Source organism: Xiphophorus couchianus, chromosome 5 (assembly GCF_001444195.1).
Source record: "Xiphophorus couchianus chromosome 5, X_couchianus-1.0, whole genome shotgun sequence".
In the NCBI taxonomy this organism is placed as follows: Eukaryota; Metazoa; Chordata; class Actinopteri; order Cyprinodontiformes; family Poeciliidae; genus Xiphophorus; species Xiphophorus couchianus.
In genome coordinates, this window is record NC_040232.1 from 27,776,440 (window position 1) to 27,790,845 (window position 14,406).

Here is a 14,406-nt window from a genome sequence, read left to right on the forward strand (position 1 = left end):
CAGAAATCTGGGACAGGGTTGTTTAACTCTTAACGCAGTTAGGAGGTGGAGAGTATCCCAGTAGGACATTACGCTGCTAAACTAACCTTTTCCATAGTAATGAAATCAACAAATTACTGACTGAATGAAGAACTCGTGTGATTTGAGAAAATTGTTCATCTTGATATAAGATGAGCCTCATGACAACAACTGTACTGGCCAATTACTGAGACTAAAAATTGCTGTCTAGTCCTTCTCAATGAAGAGAGAAACTTTAATTGTTTCACGGCTGTATGAAGCAGAGAAGTGTTAAATAACCCTTCGTCAGACTCCTGCTGCACACTGTTGGCCAGCATGCTGAAATAAGAAAGAAAATGTTCTTGTTACGATTTTAAAACCATGGGAACACTACCCATCGCTCTTTGCTGCTATTCTTCTGACTCAACGGTTTATCATCACTTGTGACAATGTAGTGAAAATCATGCAACAATGTTTTCCAGCCGACTGTGAATATCACAGAATCTCCTAAAGATGCTGAAAGTGGATGAGGTAAAAGATAAAATTTTGATTTCCTTAAACAAAATAACAAGACAGCAAATTTACTTTGCTGTTTTGCTTGGAAGGCTCAATATCAAGCAACAAATCCTTTTTGCCAGGGCTCTTTGCTGCTCTGTATTATGGAAATTGTAATTTTGCCAGAGAGTCATAGAACAATTTCTAGTAGAACAAACTATTTCTGCCAGATAATTTCTTAAGTGAAAAAAATACAAGAACTAAGATGAAAAATACTTTCAAATACTTCAAAAGTGACTATATTTAAAAATAAATCGAATGATTCTTTAAGAAAGCTAAATGGACTGAACTTATATAGTGCTTTTCCGGTCATTTTGACCACCTAAAGCATTTGATACAAGTCTATTTGCGCACACACACATACACACAGATCTGTACGCAACGTGGGGCAAAGTGTCTTACTCTGGACTTTTACTCAGGCATATCAAATAACCAACAAATAATAAAAGCTTCTATATAATTGTAGAAGTCAATGTTTAAAAAAGTGTATTATTCTGTTTTTTGTAAGTTACATGCTACTGGGAAGCTGTTATTTTTACTGATGGTGCTCATACTGTGAGAACCTCCCACCTGGTTAGCATGTGTAACCTGCATCAAGTTTACAGGCAACATTAACTGAATCCTGTAGATTATTTGATCAACACCAAAGAAACCAAAAAGAGACCAGAGTCCAGTTACAATATGAAGTTCCAGAAAAAGCCTAAAAGGATGAGTTTGAATTGATTGACTGGACCCAAGATGTACTCTGCTCCTTTCATGTTTTAAGGAGCTTTGATCTCTAATGGTCAGCCAGTCTTCCTCTCCATCTGTTTAAAGACAAGATGGCTGATGATGTAAAAATTGATTATGAAAAATAGTCAGAATATTCCAGCAGTGGGCTGTAATAATTCCCCAGGACAAAATGGAAAAATAATCACTGTCTTATTCATTAGCTCTACCCCACATCATGTAAGGATACAGGGCAGAGATCCACTGGGAGGTGGAAGCAGAGACAAAGAAGCAGGACAGGCTCCACATGGCCATGGCTACTGGTGTCCTCTGAGTGAAGTTGGACAAAGACAGCAGCACCCAGTCGCGTACCATGGAAGACTGGCCCGTGGCGTGGAGCGTCTGGAAAACCTGGGCAGCGTCACAATGGAGACAGGAAAAAACAGATGAGAGTGAAACAAGAAAATGTACCAATGGGAGGAGGAGGAGTCCAACAACATGATACAATTATTTTTCTAATGTGTGTTAAAGAAATTGCTTTCATTAAAGTGGATTCAAAGAAATATTAATCGTGAAAGACCCTTTGATTAATCCAGCTCTAGAAAAGGCCATAATGGGTTTGATTTTATTCCTTTGCCTCGTTGCTGACCTTGTAGACAACAGTGGCCATGAATTGTGGGTACGGCTGCTGATTGGACAGGAACTCTCCGATGACTTTGTTCATGACGTCCTGTGGAGGAAAGAAGTCGTCCAGAAACTGGGGCAGAATCCTCGACACGACCCGAGCCTCGCTGGGCAAACCCTTCCTGATCCTGCAGGAACGGGAGACAGATGGACAGAATATTAAAAACCAACAGGTGTCCTCTGGACACAATGTCCAATTATTGGCTATTTCCTTTCTACTTACTTTTGTTTTAACAAATGCTGTGTATGTATTATACAGTAATCGGAAAATGAAAAAGCTTTACCTGTCGAAGAGCACGGAGACCCTCTCCATGGCGACAATGACCGACTCGCTGTCCGGGGCCTGCGGGTCAGAGTGGGCGGGGCGGCTGGCAGGGCTGGCTTTCTCCTTGCCTGAGGAGAAACCAACATGACCCGCCGTGACGCCAACCGCCTCCGCAACAGAGTCAACCTGACCTCTAACCCCTGTCGCATCTGAACAGGATGCGAGCACCGCTGAGAGGGCGAGAGGGATGGGTGGCGCCGGTTGAAACCGGGAGGGGGAAAAGTTAGAGTTGGGCTTGTAACCGTGATCACACGACTCAGAATGTTGAACAGCAAAAACCAAAAGAAAAAACTGAGTTTCTGGGAGCGTTAATATTGGAGAGTTTCAGTAAGAGACTAGTCAAAAACTGCTTTGCTCATAAGATACGACTCAAAACATACTTGCAAAAGTATTACTATCCAACATTTTGTGACATTATAACCACAAATGTCAGTGTATTTTATTCGGACTTTACGTGATAGCCCTTTAAGAGTGCATTATTGAGAAGTGGATCGTAAAGAATGCATCGTTTTATTTATTCTTCCACAAATACAAATCTTAAAGTATTTCAGTTCCCCCAAATCAAAACTTTGCACCACCTGAAGAATAACAGTGGCAGGTGTTTTAGGTGAGTTTTACCAGATACAGTTTAGGAAAAGTTTTGTTCATTCTTCTCCTCAAAATGGCAATAGTTCAGTCAGATTGGAGAGTATCAGTATCTGAATATCAGTTTTCTAGTCTTGGGTCTATATATAGTCCATTGGTTCTATATCTGGACTTTAACCGGGACTTTCTATCTAAGGACTAAACTCAAACCCTTCCTCAACAGCTCTGCTTGTTTAGGGTTGTTGTCCTTCAAAGTGGGGATGGTATTTTCAGGGTGATCCAGTGTTATTTTTATTACCACATAAAGCTTTTTGATTGTAAGCCAGATAGTCCTCTACATGCCATTTCTGTTAATAATGTTCTCCTTACCTGGCATGTTCAGCATACCTGGCATCTCTCAGTGTAATTTACTCACAAGTTTTTAGTTATTAAGTGAATTTGGAAGTCGATAGCATCCACTGGGTTTTTATTGGAGGTATTAAAGAAGTCTGATTACTACAAAAAGTCAAGAAATTTCAGATTTAACATAGAAACATTAATTATTTTCTGTGTTGAGCTATCACATAAAATCTCAATAAAATATATACAATTAGTGGTTTTCATGTTACAAAATGTAAAAAAAAAAAAAAGTTAGTGGGTATGAATATGAATACTTTTACAAGATACCGTAAAGCATAAAGGATATATGTAAAAATTAAGTCTGCATATGCAAAAGCGAGAATGTAATCTCAGAATCTGCGAGTTTGCGTTGAGCAAAGGAGAAATATTTGTGCCATTAGCACATATGTAAAAAATAATCTATGGTTAGTAGGGGCTACTGCAGGGGTTAGAGGTCAGACATACTTTAGATATACAATTGCTAAAACATGCAGGAAGCAAGCAGGTAAGAGTATGTGATGATTACTACTGGTTGAGATTATTAAAGATCTTTTATAAAGAGATAAACATACAAAGACAATGGTGAAAATATGCAGAGATGGATGGTAAAAGTGGTGGCAGATGGACTGGAGCAGATTTGTGAAGTAGCCAAGTACAATAAATAAATAAATCACAGGTGTTTTCTCAATATTTGCGACCCTAAAACAGCTAATGCTGGATTTATTCCCTGGCTCATAAACTTCAACATCTGTCAACTGATATAATTTGCAAAGCTTGGCTGAAAATACAGTATTACGAATATATTTTATAGTTCAACAATAGACTGAAAATAATATCTGTGTTTTTAATTACCTAATGAAAAGAAATTGTCCAGCAGCTGCTTCACCATGAGCTCTTTTATCTGTAAGAACATCTGGAGCTACAAAGAGAGCAACCTCAGTGAAGCGTTTTATTCCTATGCTGGATTTCTGCTCTCTATGTTCATATGTTCAACTCATAATTAGACTGTAATGGAAAATCATGTGCGTTAGAAGCAGTGGAGGGACATGCATGCTATTAGTTGGAGTTGAAATAAGAATGAATGCAGAGAATGAAACTGGTGGCATCAGCTCACAGCAGATGAAGTGTTCAAGTTGGCGGTCATGTCAAAGCACGGCTTACCGGTGTACATGCAGGTGAGCATGAGGCCCAGGGCGGCCATGGCTCGGTGAGGTGACGGCATGTTGACTCGATCCACGCTGAGCTTGACCAGAGCTTCTCCATCGACGCGGGACAGCTGCTCCGACAGCAGGAGGCGCTCCAGTCCGCGCAGAACGCAGTGATAGATGATGGAGGGAGTGGAGTCCTCGCTGGCTGACACCATCACACCACAGAGCTGCAGAGGACAGGAGCAACAGATGATGCCAAGGGAATCCAATGCTTTGACGTTTTTCAGCGGCGGTCATGATTCCTGCATAATCTGCATAAACATTGAGCAGAGGTCCTTTTGAAAATAACAGGAAATACAGTGAGGACATCCTACCCCCCTGGAAACACATTACAAACTCAAACGTCAGTGTATTTTATTGGGAGTTTGTGCAATAAAGTACAAACACAAAGAAGCACAAATTTTTGTTTTTTTTTTCAAAAATAAAGGTCTAAAAAGTGTATTAGCGCTATTGATGCTTTACCGCAGCACCATGCACTTTACACTTCATGCCAAATAAGTAAAGTTTATTCCCGTCTGTCTGACCAGAACACACACACTACCTCATGTTTGTTGTGTTTCTGTACAAGACTCGTGGCAAACTGGAAATGGGACCACATATAGGGTTGTATGATACAAGAAAAATATATAATTGCCATATTACTGTTGTCAAGTGTATTGATATTGATTGTGAAAAGATTTAATATCACAAAGGATCTATGCTTTGTGATAGATGTTACATTTAAGCAGCAAGACTACCATTGAAATGATAACTTCAATTATCATTGAAGTTATCAATGATAATAGACTGTGATATGCTGTGCTGCACAAATTCAATTTTAATGTGATTTGAAAAAGGTGAGCTTTATTTGGGAATTTAGCAACCTCTGTACAAGAGTTTAAGACTGCACTGACAGGGTTTCTGCAGGTTTTACACACTCACATTTTAAACATTTTAAGACATTTTCAAAATCAATACACATATAAATAGAATTTAAGACCTGTATCACAAGAGAAATGTACAAACTTCATTCAGCCAACTTGCGATAAATTTGCACTAACCCGTGATAGACGCATGGGTATATCACGCGTCTATCTAGTTTACCAAACTAGTTAGCTAGTTAGTTAGCCAGCGAGGGTATTAGCAGCTAGCCTCAAGAACGAGATGAAGATGACTGAGTGTGACGCAAACGTTTGAATGACAGAAAAGTGAAAAAGAGAAAGAAAATACATACAGTATACAAGATAAAATAATTCTGTCAAGGCAAACTTTAAGACCTGTGATGAACATAAATGCCAACTTACTTTTAAAATTAAATTTAAGACCTTACTTTTAGATACATTGATATAAGACTTTTAAAGACTTTAAGGATAAGCGGACACTCTGTCTAAAAAAAAAAAAAAAAAACATTTAAAAAAAAGCCTGAAATGTGTATCTTTGTTCACACTGAGGAAAATATTACGCTTATTCAATTTAACTTTATTCATCTTCCATCTTACTTGTATAACTGTAGCCATAAACTCAGCTCCAACATCCAGAGGGTAGTTCTCCATCATGTAGAAGGCCACTGCACACATCACCAACACATGCTGCTGGTTATGCAGGTTCACACAGCTGCAGAACAGAGACACAAAGCAAGCAGGCAGAAATTACAGAGATGTGAGTGAAATGTCAACAGCAGCATCTTGAGGAAAAAAGGAGGGCCGATTTATTGCTTCTATTACGTTATTAAGCTGGATTAAAAAGAAACTAATTGAATAATAGATCCTCTTATATTGCAGGGGGAGGAGGATTAACACAGTGACATTAAACACTTTGGCTCCCCGAGAGTCTTTCATCACGGCTTAAAGTCATCAGAGATGAACTGAGGTCAGCGTCTGTGTGTGTGTGTGTTTTAGAAGGAGAGCAACACTCACTGAGCAATGGCCTTGAGGTTTGACAGAAGGTACTCAGAGACTGTGGGGATGAGCTGTTTAGCCGTGTCATCCAGCAGGTCACACTCCAACACATAGAGCACCCCGTGTAGAGCCCCCATGCGGCTGGGCAGGTGGGTGCTGCGCAGCGTCGTCTCCAGCAGGCGACACACCGGCTCAGCTATTGCTTTGTCCTGGAAATGTCCGAGCAGTTATCAGAGTCAGGGAGCAGTCGGCAGCAGCCTGAGTGGCCTCCAGCGGCATCCCGACCCACTCACCATGCCCAGCACGGCAGCAGCCTTACAGATGGCGGGCACCAGGTACTGATTCAGGATCTCGTCTTCGGGCGGGTGAAGCTTCTGAAGCTCCAGCAGGGTGGAGAACATCATGTCAAACTGGTTCCTCTCTGTGAACAAGTCCGACACCGCCAGCAGCTGCAGAGAAAAACACAACACTGATTAAAGCCTGGAGAAGCATTTCTCCCAGGAGATGCAGATGCATCTTAGTACATTTAAATGTATAGATAGAAAAAAGGAATTTAACTTGTAGCATACATCTTTATTATTTCATTTCATCCTTTATTTGAACAATCAAAATGAAAATGGAATTCATATATTGACGTAGAAAAAGAAACAATGCAAGTTGTTCTACAGGAATAGGATGAAGTCTTATATTCCCTCTTACAATTAGGAATTATGCACAACACCAAACGCTTCCCTTATTTAGCAATGATCTTCTGTTTATTGTACATTTTTCTAAATCAGAAATCAGCCTTTTACTGGTATGTAATATTATAATTCTCTGAGAAACTACATCTTGAGTTTTTATTACCCGTTAGCCTCAATCAACAAAATTTACAAAACCAAACACATCAAACGCATTACTCTGTGTGTTGAATCCATAAGCAGGTTTGTACTTCAGATTTCTTGATATCCAGATAAACGCAGACTTTTGTTTTCACCATACAGCAAAAATGGCTGTATAAGTTTCACCTTTAAATCAGAGACAATAGACTCTTCTTATTTAATTTAGTTGAACAGGTCTTTTAGCTGAGCTAATGAGAAGATATCTACTGGTGGTTTCCAGCTTACCGATCGGACCACTTCACTGAGGAGGATGGTGGGCGTCCTCCTGTTGCTGGGAGAGCCTGGGATCAACCACTGGCTGTAGAGCTCCAGAAGAAACTGGGAACATGAATGAATATCTACACCTGCACGGTGCTTCCTGAAAGCACAAAACACGGGATTAGAGTGTGGATGGTTCTCTGGAGAAGGACGTTTTATCTACACAACAATCCCTCAAAACAGAAAAATCAATAACGGATAGTAAAAACTCAAACGGACCTTGAATTTATAGGCGATACAGGTGGGGAGGTTGGCACCGGAGTGTCTGCTTCGTCTTCTTCATCCTCACCCCATTCTTCCTCCCTAAGAGGAGTGATGTTATTACCTAACCAGACTGAATGGATGGAGACCTGGAGAGGACACATGCCAAATAAAACGCACATTCGCAACTGATATCGTATTCCTCAAGCATTACTATTTCCTCGTCATACCTGCCCCAGTTTGTAATCCATGTTGCCCAACTCCCTCTCTGTGTTGATCTGAAGCAGTAACTTTTCATGGCTGATCAGCGTACCTGCCAAAAGCAATCAGGTGAAAAAATGTATTCGGACATTTTCCAGAGCAGAACAGGGTCAGTCTGGAAGGAGGGCTACCTGCAGAAGCAGCTGAAAGTGAGGGCACAGGGTCCCAGGCGTGGTACGGGTGGTGTGTACTGACGTTGTCCCTCTTTGACACTAGAGCCTGAATTTCTCGCTCCACTTCACCCCGAATCACAGCGAGTTTCCTTCCAAACCTGGAGAGGGAGAAAACGCCATCCATGAATAACCCTGTCTGATAGTTAAGACCCCCTGTGATCAGACAGATAGAAATGAGTACGCAGCTACCGTGTTTCCAGAGCTTTAAGACTTTTGTTTCGGGGCTGCTGTTCCAGACAGCTGACTGCAGGGTTGCCAGCAGTGGGCAGGGTCATGGCACTCAGCACCAAGCTGGTGATGGCCTGCACTGCTAACACGTTTAACTGGGTACGCTCCAGGTCCTCCTGGAAAACGGATGAAGAGGGAATAAAAGACAAATTCTTTACATCTCTCATTCTTGTCATATTAAAATCATACACGTTAATAATTCTTTATTAAGATTTTATGTGACCAGACCAAAACAATTTACAGCCAACTGTTTGAAGGATGTGATACATGGTTTCAAATCCTCTGACTAATAAAAGTCTGAAAATGGTGGCATGCATTTGTATTTCACACCCTCTACTCCGACACCCATAGATACAATCCAGTGAATACAAATGCCTTCAGATGTACTGTAACTAAGTGTTTTAATCTCAGCTGTGAGATTAGAATACTTCTCGAGTTTCTCCTTGTAACGAGACGAGCTTTATATCTCGTTATGTCAAATGTCTTGTTTTAACAAAGATATAAAAATGCAGTCCTCTGACAGATTATGACTTGTTAAAAAGGCATAAAGAGGCTCGCTGTGACTCAAATTCTTCTCACCGTTTTGTCCAGATGACCTCTAAAATGTCCATGATGAGTTGCTGTTCTACTATCTTTCCTATTAAAAGAGAAGATATTTTGCTCTTGAGAAATAAATGTTGCTATAGGTTTTTTTTTAACCTTTAAGTTTTGCACCTTTCTATAATGAGGAACTTTTACAAGATACTGCTCCTGAATTTATTTTTAGGTTTTGGCAGTTTAATGCCTCCGTAATAAACACACCCCATGAGAGTCGCAATAAAATTTGGCTATGTAAATTTAGGCAAATCAAACCACATCAATATAAAGCACAACTCTGCGGTCGTCATTCCCCTAAAATTAGCCTGTCCATTTCCTTTCTATACATTATTGCTCAAAAAGAAAAGTTCTTGCTTCCAGCTGCATTTACCTCTTGTTGAGTCTCTTCCTCCTGGTCCATTGTGATTGGTTGAGTGACCAGCACCCCCAGCAGAGTGGCCCAGGTTTCCTCAAACTGAGTCCTATTGCTCCAGCCTGAAGAAAAATCCCAGGTTAGTTACAAAATGTACATTAAAATTCATTTAAAAAACATCAAAGTAAAAATTTTGTCATTATTGTTTTGGAAAGCCCCATATATCCAGATAATTGTAACTATGCATATCTGTACCCAATGTGTTGATGCGATAAAGGAATTCCCTGAAGACGTCCTTTTCCTGCAGGAAGTCAACAGGGATCTCAGGCAGCGTTGTGCCAAATTCTCCACCTGGTTGTGGGGACCAGCCCAGTTTCCAAACCTGAACATGAGTGCACATCAATAGAACAATATCAATTTATTTAAAACCGAAGTGCTGCACAGTATTTTTAAAACCACTGATAAAACATATAATACAAAACAATAAACTAAACAAAAAGGACAAGTAAATTACAACGTTAGGCCTTATGTAAATGCAAAAGAATAAAAATGAGTTTTAAGGAGTTATTTGAAGTGTTCAAGACTACGAGCAGTGACAGCACATGTCCGGTCCCAAACAATACATGCTATCCAGTTATGCATCTAAACTGCAAGACTCATTTTCTTTCTTTCAAACACCAACCAGTGGAGGTACTCTGGTGTAGCTGTTGACCAGAGGCAGGCGTGAAATACTGATGACGATGTTTCGCAACGTCGGCGTGAGGAAAACTGGAAACGCACAGTTCCTCGGGTGACCCAAGGAGAGGATGCTCTGCAGTCCTTCCACCAGTTCTGCCATGATCTCACATGCTTGCCACTCGCATTGGTCTGTAAAAACAACTATCACTCAGCAGGACCAAAAGACAAAATGCACTAAAACGAAACGACATTATTTCTGAACCACTTCGTACTGTTGAGAAGAGCCGAGTCCAGCTGATCTTCACCGTCTTTTTCTCCTCGAGACTTTTTCTTCTCTGGATGCAGCAGCCGGTCACCAGGATGAACAGCCACTGAAAAGCACAAATATAAATGTATATTTGTGTGATATATAAATGTGACTGCATATAGAGAGTATAGAAAAAAAACAACAAAGTTGTACAAGAATGCTTTGCAAAAATGCTCCTCACCAGCAGCAATGATAAGGTGCAGACAGTAGATGAGGGAGCAGGTGTACGTCTTGTACTCCAATGTAGAAAGCTTGTTCCACACACAGGGCTGCTGCAGGGCCAGGCACAGGCAGGACAGAGCCCACTGCAGGTCCACGCTGAGGGGCAGCTGGTCCTGAAGCAGCCGCCACACAACCACCTACACAAACACAGTCACACGCACGAATATAAGACAGGGTTTACTGAATATTTATATACTAATTAAGATTTCTCCAGGCTACACCAAACCAAATTCAAGACTTTTTAAGACCTTTTTTTGGCAGTATTACGAATGGAATTTAAGACCTGCATCACGGCAGCAATGTACAAAAGAAAATCACAAATCATATGGGTTGGCAACAGAAGCGATTAAGTGGATGAGATGAACGTCGTCCAACCAACTATCAATAAATTTCTATGTAACCGCGATAGACGTAAAAAAAATTTGTTTTAAAAACAGCTAGCTCGCTTTACCCTGGCTAAAAACTAAATCGAAAACTATACAGAAAGTACAAGATTAAATTGTCCCACCACGACAAAATGTAAGACCTGTGGTTAATGTATTTAAGGCCAACTTATTTTTTTTATTTTTGATTAGGTTTTTTTAAGATCTTAGCTTTAGACAATTGAATGTAAGACTTATAAAGGATGCACAGACACCCCGACTGATATAAAAGGTTAGATTTTTTTTTAAATATAGCATCAGCAATGTCTGGTAGTATTTCTCAAATCTAACTTCTAGTTAAATTATTCTGAAGTTTTTAAAAGGCTTTGAAACATCTATCATGTTTGTCGTTATTTTACCTCAGCCGCCATGCAGGTGAAAGAGGTGATGAGGTGCTCCTTGTCGCAGGGAATATGTAGTGATGAAGGCAGCTGATTCACACTCAGCAGATACTGGGACAAAGCTCTGCAGAGGGCCAGAACCCTGGGGTAGAAACCCAGCTCATCTGAGGAATAAAGAAACATACAAAGAAGAAACATCAGAGGACAGTGAATGTTTTATTGTTTTTTGACAATCAACTAAGATCCATCTTTCTTATTTTCCTTATCATTACTAATATAACACAGCACTACATTTTTCTCATTTAATATTATTGTAACCATAATTATCATCATCTTCCAGATAAAAAATATTATATATTTCCATAGCAAAAAATTTTACAATTATTTTCATATCATATTTAATGATTAGAATTTTTCTATCACTATTATTATTCGTAGTAGTATCAATGTTACTAATATTTTCCTTTGATAATAATTACCACTAATATTAATCATAGTTACTACATTACAGTATCATCATTATAATCATTACTCATGATGGTTGTGATGATATTTGATGATGTGATATTAGTGATGGTATTTATATCATCACTATTATTTTTGTTAACATCACTGCCAATTCCTCCACAGGCAGCTGGGCTATGCTGTTCTGTAGCGGTGTAGATAATTTAACAACCAGCATTATTATTATTATCACCATTACTTTCAATATAATGGTCATTATTGTTATTATTAACAGTCTAATTTTTAAAGCCCTGCTTCATATTCTGACTCCTCTCCCACGTCTCACCGTACACATCACCCAGCTGGTTCCAGTACGGCTGGGGGTGAGGTGGCGGCAGGAAGGACTGGTGTGGGGCAGGAAGTGACCCCGTAACCTCTTCTAGCTGATTGAGGGTCACCTGCAGGGCCGTTTCCAACAACAGAGATCCCTGGCCCCTGGTTAACCTCTGCACCCCCAAACCCAGGCAGGGACACAACAAGTTGAGATTGAAATCCTGGAAAAACAAAAAGTTGAGATGAAATTAAATTCACTTCTGCAGATTAATATAAATATGAATAATTGCCACTATGATCCATTGGGTGTTTTAAGCCAGTGCTTTGGGTTAACATAATTGTTTTATTTACCTTGCAGCTCATGACAGAGAAAAGATCAGCAGCAGGTAATTTAGTGAGGAGCTCTGTTGTTTCGAGCAGGGACACATCTCCATGGAGACAGCACTGCGACTTCACCAGAGCAACATACCACTCCTAGAAAAAAAGGAAACAGTTTCCAACAAGATTTTGTTTTTATTTTCCCCATTCTCAAGGACAATTCTGATGTCATTTACTTTCAATAACAATCATTACCTTGTCAGCAACAACCTTTTCAGGGGCTATAGGTGGGTCCCCATCCAGAGGGTGGGACGTGACTGGAGGTGCTGGGCTGCTGGTGTCGGCAACAGTGGCTCTGAACCTGTCCAGCAGGGAGTAGAACCTCTGATGCCTGCCGCGGGAAAACAGAGGAGACAACATTATTCTTAGATTTGTTTCTTTCCTTATTTAAAAACAATAAAACTGAACCACGTGTGAAAGAATACCTTTGAGCTAGTCCGCTGGTCTGGAGGTATTCCTGAATTCTCTCCAGTTCCTCCACAGGCAGCTGGGCTATGCTGTTCTGTAGCAGTGTAAATATGGAAACAATCATATTTGTTTATAACATTGTTTTAAATAAAAAAAAGTCGACCTCTTAGTATTTATTTTCATTACACTTCTACAACACATTTCCTGCTGCTCTGGATCTTACCTGCAGCGTCTCAGCCAGCAACATTTCCACTCTTCGGCACGCCAGCGTGTCCACCATGCGAGCCAAAACCCTGAACGGCGTGTTGAGCAGCTTGTCCACATAAAGCATGAGCAGAGAACCAGACTGACTCAAGTGGATGCCTTCCAAACACTGTAAAGTCTTCTTTAACATGGTGGGCTATGGATTTAAGAAAAGCAAAGTAAATAAGGAAAACGGGGAAGTAGTAAATAAAATAATGTAGATTTTCAGCAGAGGAGAAGAAGGAGGAAAAAGGACGTTTTTAATCTTACAGTGGGGAGATTGTCGCATCGAGACTGGATCGCCTGAATGAAGAGGCCGCTGGCGGCAGAGTTGCGGTGGACAGCGCTGATGAAATCTTGTACTGGAGGCTCATGGGAAAGACTGATGAGGTCACGCACATGGTTGACGATCAGCCAGGTCAAATGCTCCGAGTCGTGGAGATTCTGACACTAAAAAGTAATGCAATTTAGCAAAAAAATTGGATCCACTTTCTGCCACAGACTCCAAGAGTCTAAAGGTGACATCTTATGTTTCCTTGAACAGATTAGGATGCAGGCTATACAAAAGACTTTTACTACTTGCTTTTTTTTTTGCACAAAAGCATTCTTAGATAATGATATTTTAATAGTAGTTGTATTCTCACCACGTAGTCACAGAAGAGAATCAGAGCTCCCCTGCGTACAATCTCCCTGTTGACCATTGCTAACCGGGACTCTGGTTTTTCTTCCTCTTGTCCTTCACCAGAGGAGTGTGGACTTAGCAGCTTTGTGCATGAGAGGCTGTGACTTCTGACAAGGAGGGGGAAAAAGGCACAGCAAGAAAGTGTGTCTTTTAATAAATTCATACAATGAACCACAACGTCATAGCTTTTTATCAGTTCATTTACAGAACATTTATGAGAGTGATACTATAAAGTAAAGGATCCCATCTTGTTTCTCCTCACCTGGGAGTCTGATGAACCTCGGCCCACCACGAATAGTTAGTGTAGTTAATGATGAGAAGCACCTGGCACCACAGCAGCACCAAAGGCGGGTGGGTGGTGACGAGGCTCTGCACCATGCTGTTCAGCCCCTCTAAAGGGTAGTAGAGGCCGGCCTCCGGACCCGGCTGTCCGCTGCCCTCGCCCTTCAGGAGCCGACTGGCTGCAGCCGTGATCCTGCGAAACATTCCTGGAAACACAAAAGTTGAAATGCACTTTGTGAATTTCATTGTAAAAACATGAGACATACTTTTTACAAACTTTAACTTTGTAAAGAACTCTCAACACTGGAACTGAAAGATCTTTTTAAATATCCAAAATAGAAACACACCAGAAACAATAGGGGAAAAAAAAACACGGAAACAAAATCATAAATAAAATA

At 40.5% G+C, this 14,406-nt stretch overlaps 1 protein-coding gene across 7 annotated transcripts in view; it reads right to left on the reverse strand.

The window, feature by feature from the left end:
- Nucleotides 1-14,406, reverse strand: part of htt (huntingtin) — a 40,563-nt gene that overhangs the window by 2,075 nt on the left and 24,082 nt on the right. For 5 of the 7 annotated variants that reach the window (XM_028017349.1, XM_028017345.1, XM_028017343.1 and 2 more), the window contains 26 exons: nucleotides 13,989-14,214; nucleotides 13,689-13,833; nucleotides 13,315-13,494; nucleotides 13,025-13,201; nucleotides 12,819-12,895; nucleotides 12,589-12,724; nucleotides 12,367-12,489; nucleotides 12,029-12,236; nucleotides 11,257-11,402; nucleotides 10,435-10,612; nucleotides 10,219-10,317; nucleotides 9,951-10,135; nucleotides 9,524-9,650; nucleotides 9,287-9,390; nucleotides 8,281-8,435; nucleotides 8,050-8,189; nucleotides 7,888-7,970; nucleotides 7,676-7,806; nucleotides 7,424-7,556; nucleotides 6,611-6,766; nucleotides 6,336-6,526; nucleotides 5,919-6,033; nucleotides 4,394-4,607; nucleotides 2,229-2,439; nucleotides 1,910-2,072; nucleotides 1,511-1,671 (listed from right to left, as the gene is read on the reverse strand). In XM_028017349.1, the coding sequence (XP_027873150.1) occupies nucleotides 1,511-1,671; nucleotides 1,910-2,072; nucleotides 2,229-2,439; nucleotides 4,394-4,607; nucleotides 5,919-6,033; nucleotides 6,336-6,526; nucleotides 6,611-6,766; nucleotides 7,424-7,556; nucleotides 7,676-7,806; nucleotides 7,888-7,970; nucleotides 8,050-8,189; nucleotides 8,281-8,435; nucleotides 9,287-9,390; nucleotides 9,524-9,650; nucleotides 9,951-10,135; nucleotides 10,219-10,317; nucleotides 10,435-10,612; nucleotides 11,257-11,402; nucleotides 12,029-12,236; nucleotides 12,367-12,489; nucleotides 12,589-12,724; nucleotides 12,819-12,895; nucleotides 13,025-13,201; nucleotides 13,315-13,494; nucleotides 13,689-13,833; nucleotides 13,989-14,214 (3,964 nt within the window). The remainder of the gene's footprint in view (nucleotides 1-1,510; nucleotides 1,672-1,909; nucleotides 2,073-2,228; nucleotides 2,440-4,393; nucleotides 4,608-5,918; nucleotides 6,034-6,335; nucleotides 6,527-6,610; nucleotides 6,767-7,423; nucleotides 7,557-7,675; nucleotides 7,807-7,887; nucleotides 7,971-8,049; nucleotides 8,190-8,280; nucleotides 8,436-9,286; nucleotides 9,391-9,523; nucleotides 9,651-9,950; nucleotides 10,136-10,218; nucleotides 10,318-10,434; nucleotides 10,613-11,256; nucleotides 11,403-12,028; nucleotides 12,237-12,366; nucleotides 12,490-12,588; nucleotides 12,725-12,818; nucleotides 12,896-13,024; nucleotides 13,202-13,314; nucleotides 13,495-13,688; nucleotides 13,834-13,988; nucleotides 14,215-14,406) is intronic. The other 2 variants (XM_028017346.1, XM_028017347.1) reach the window with 1 other exon arrangement.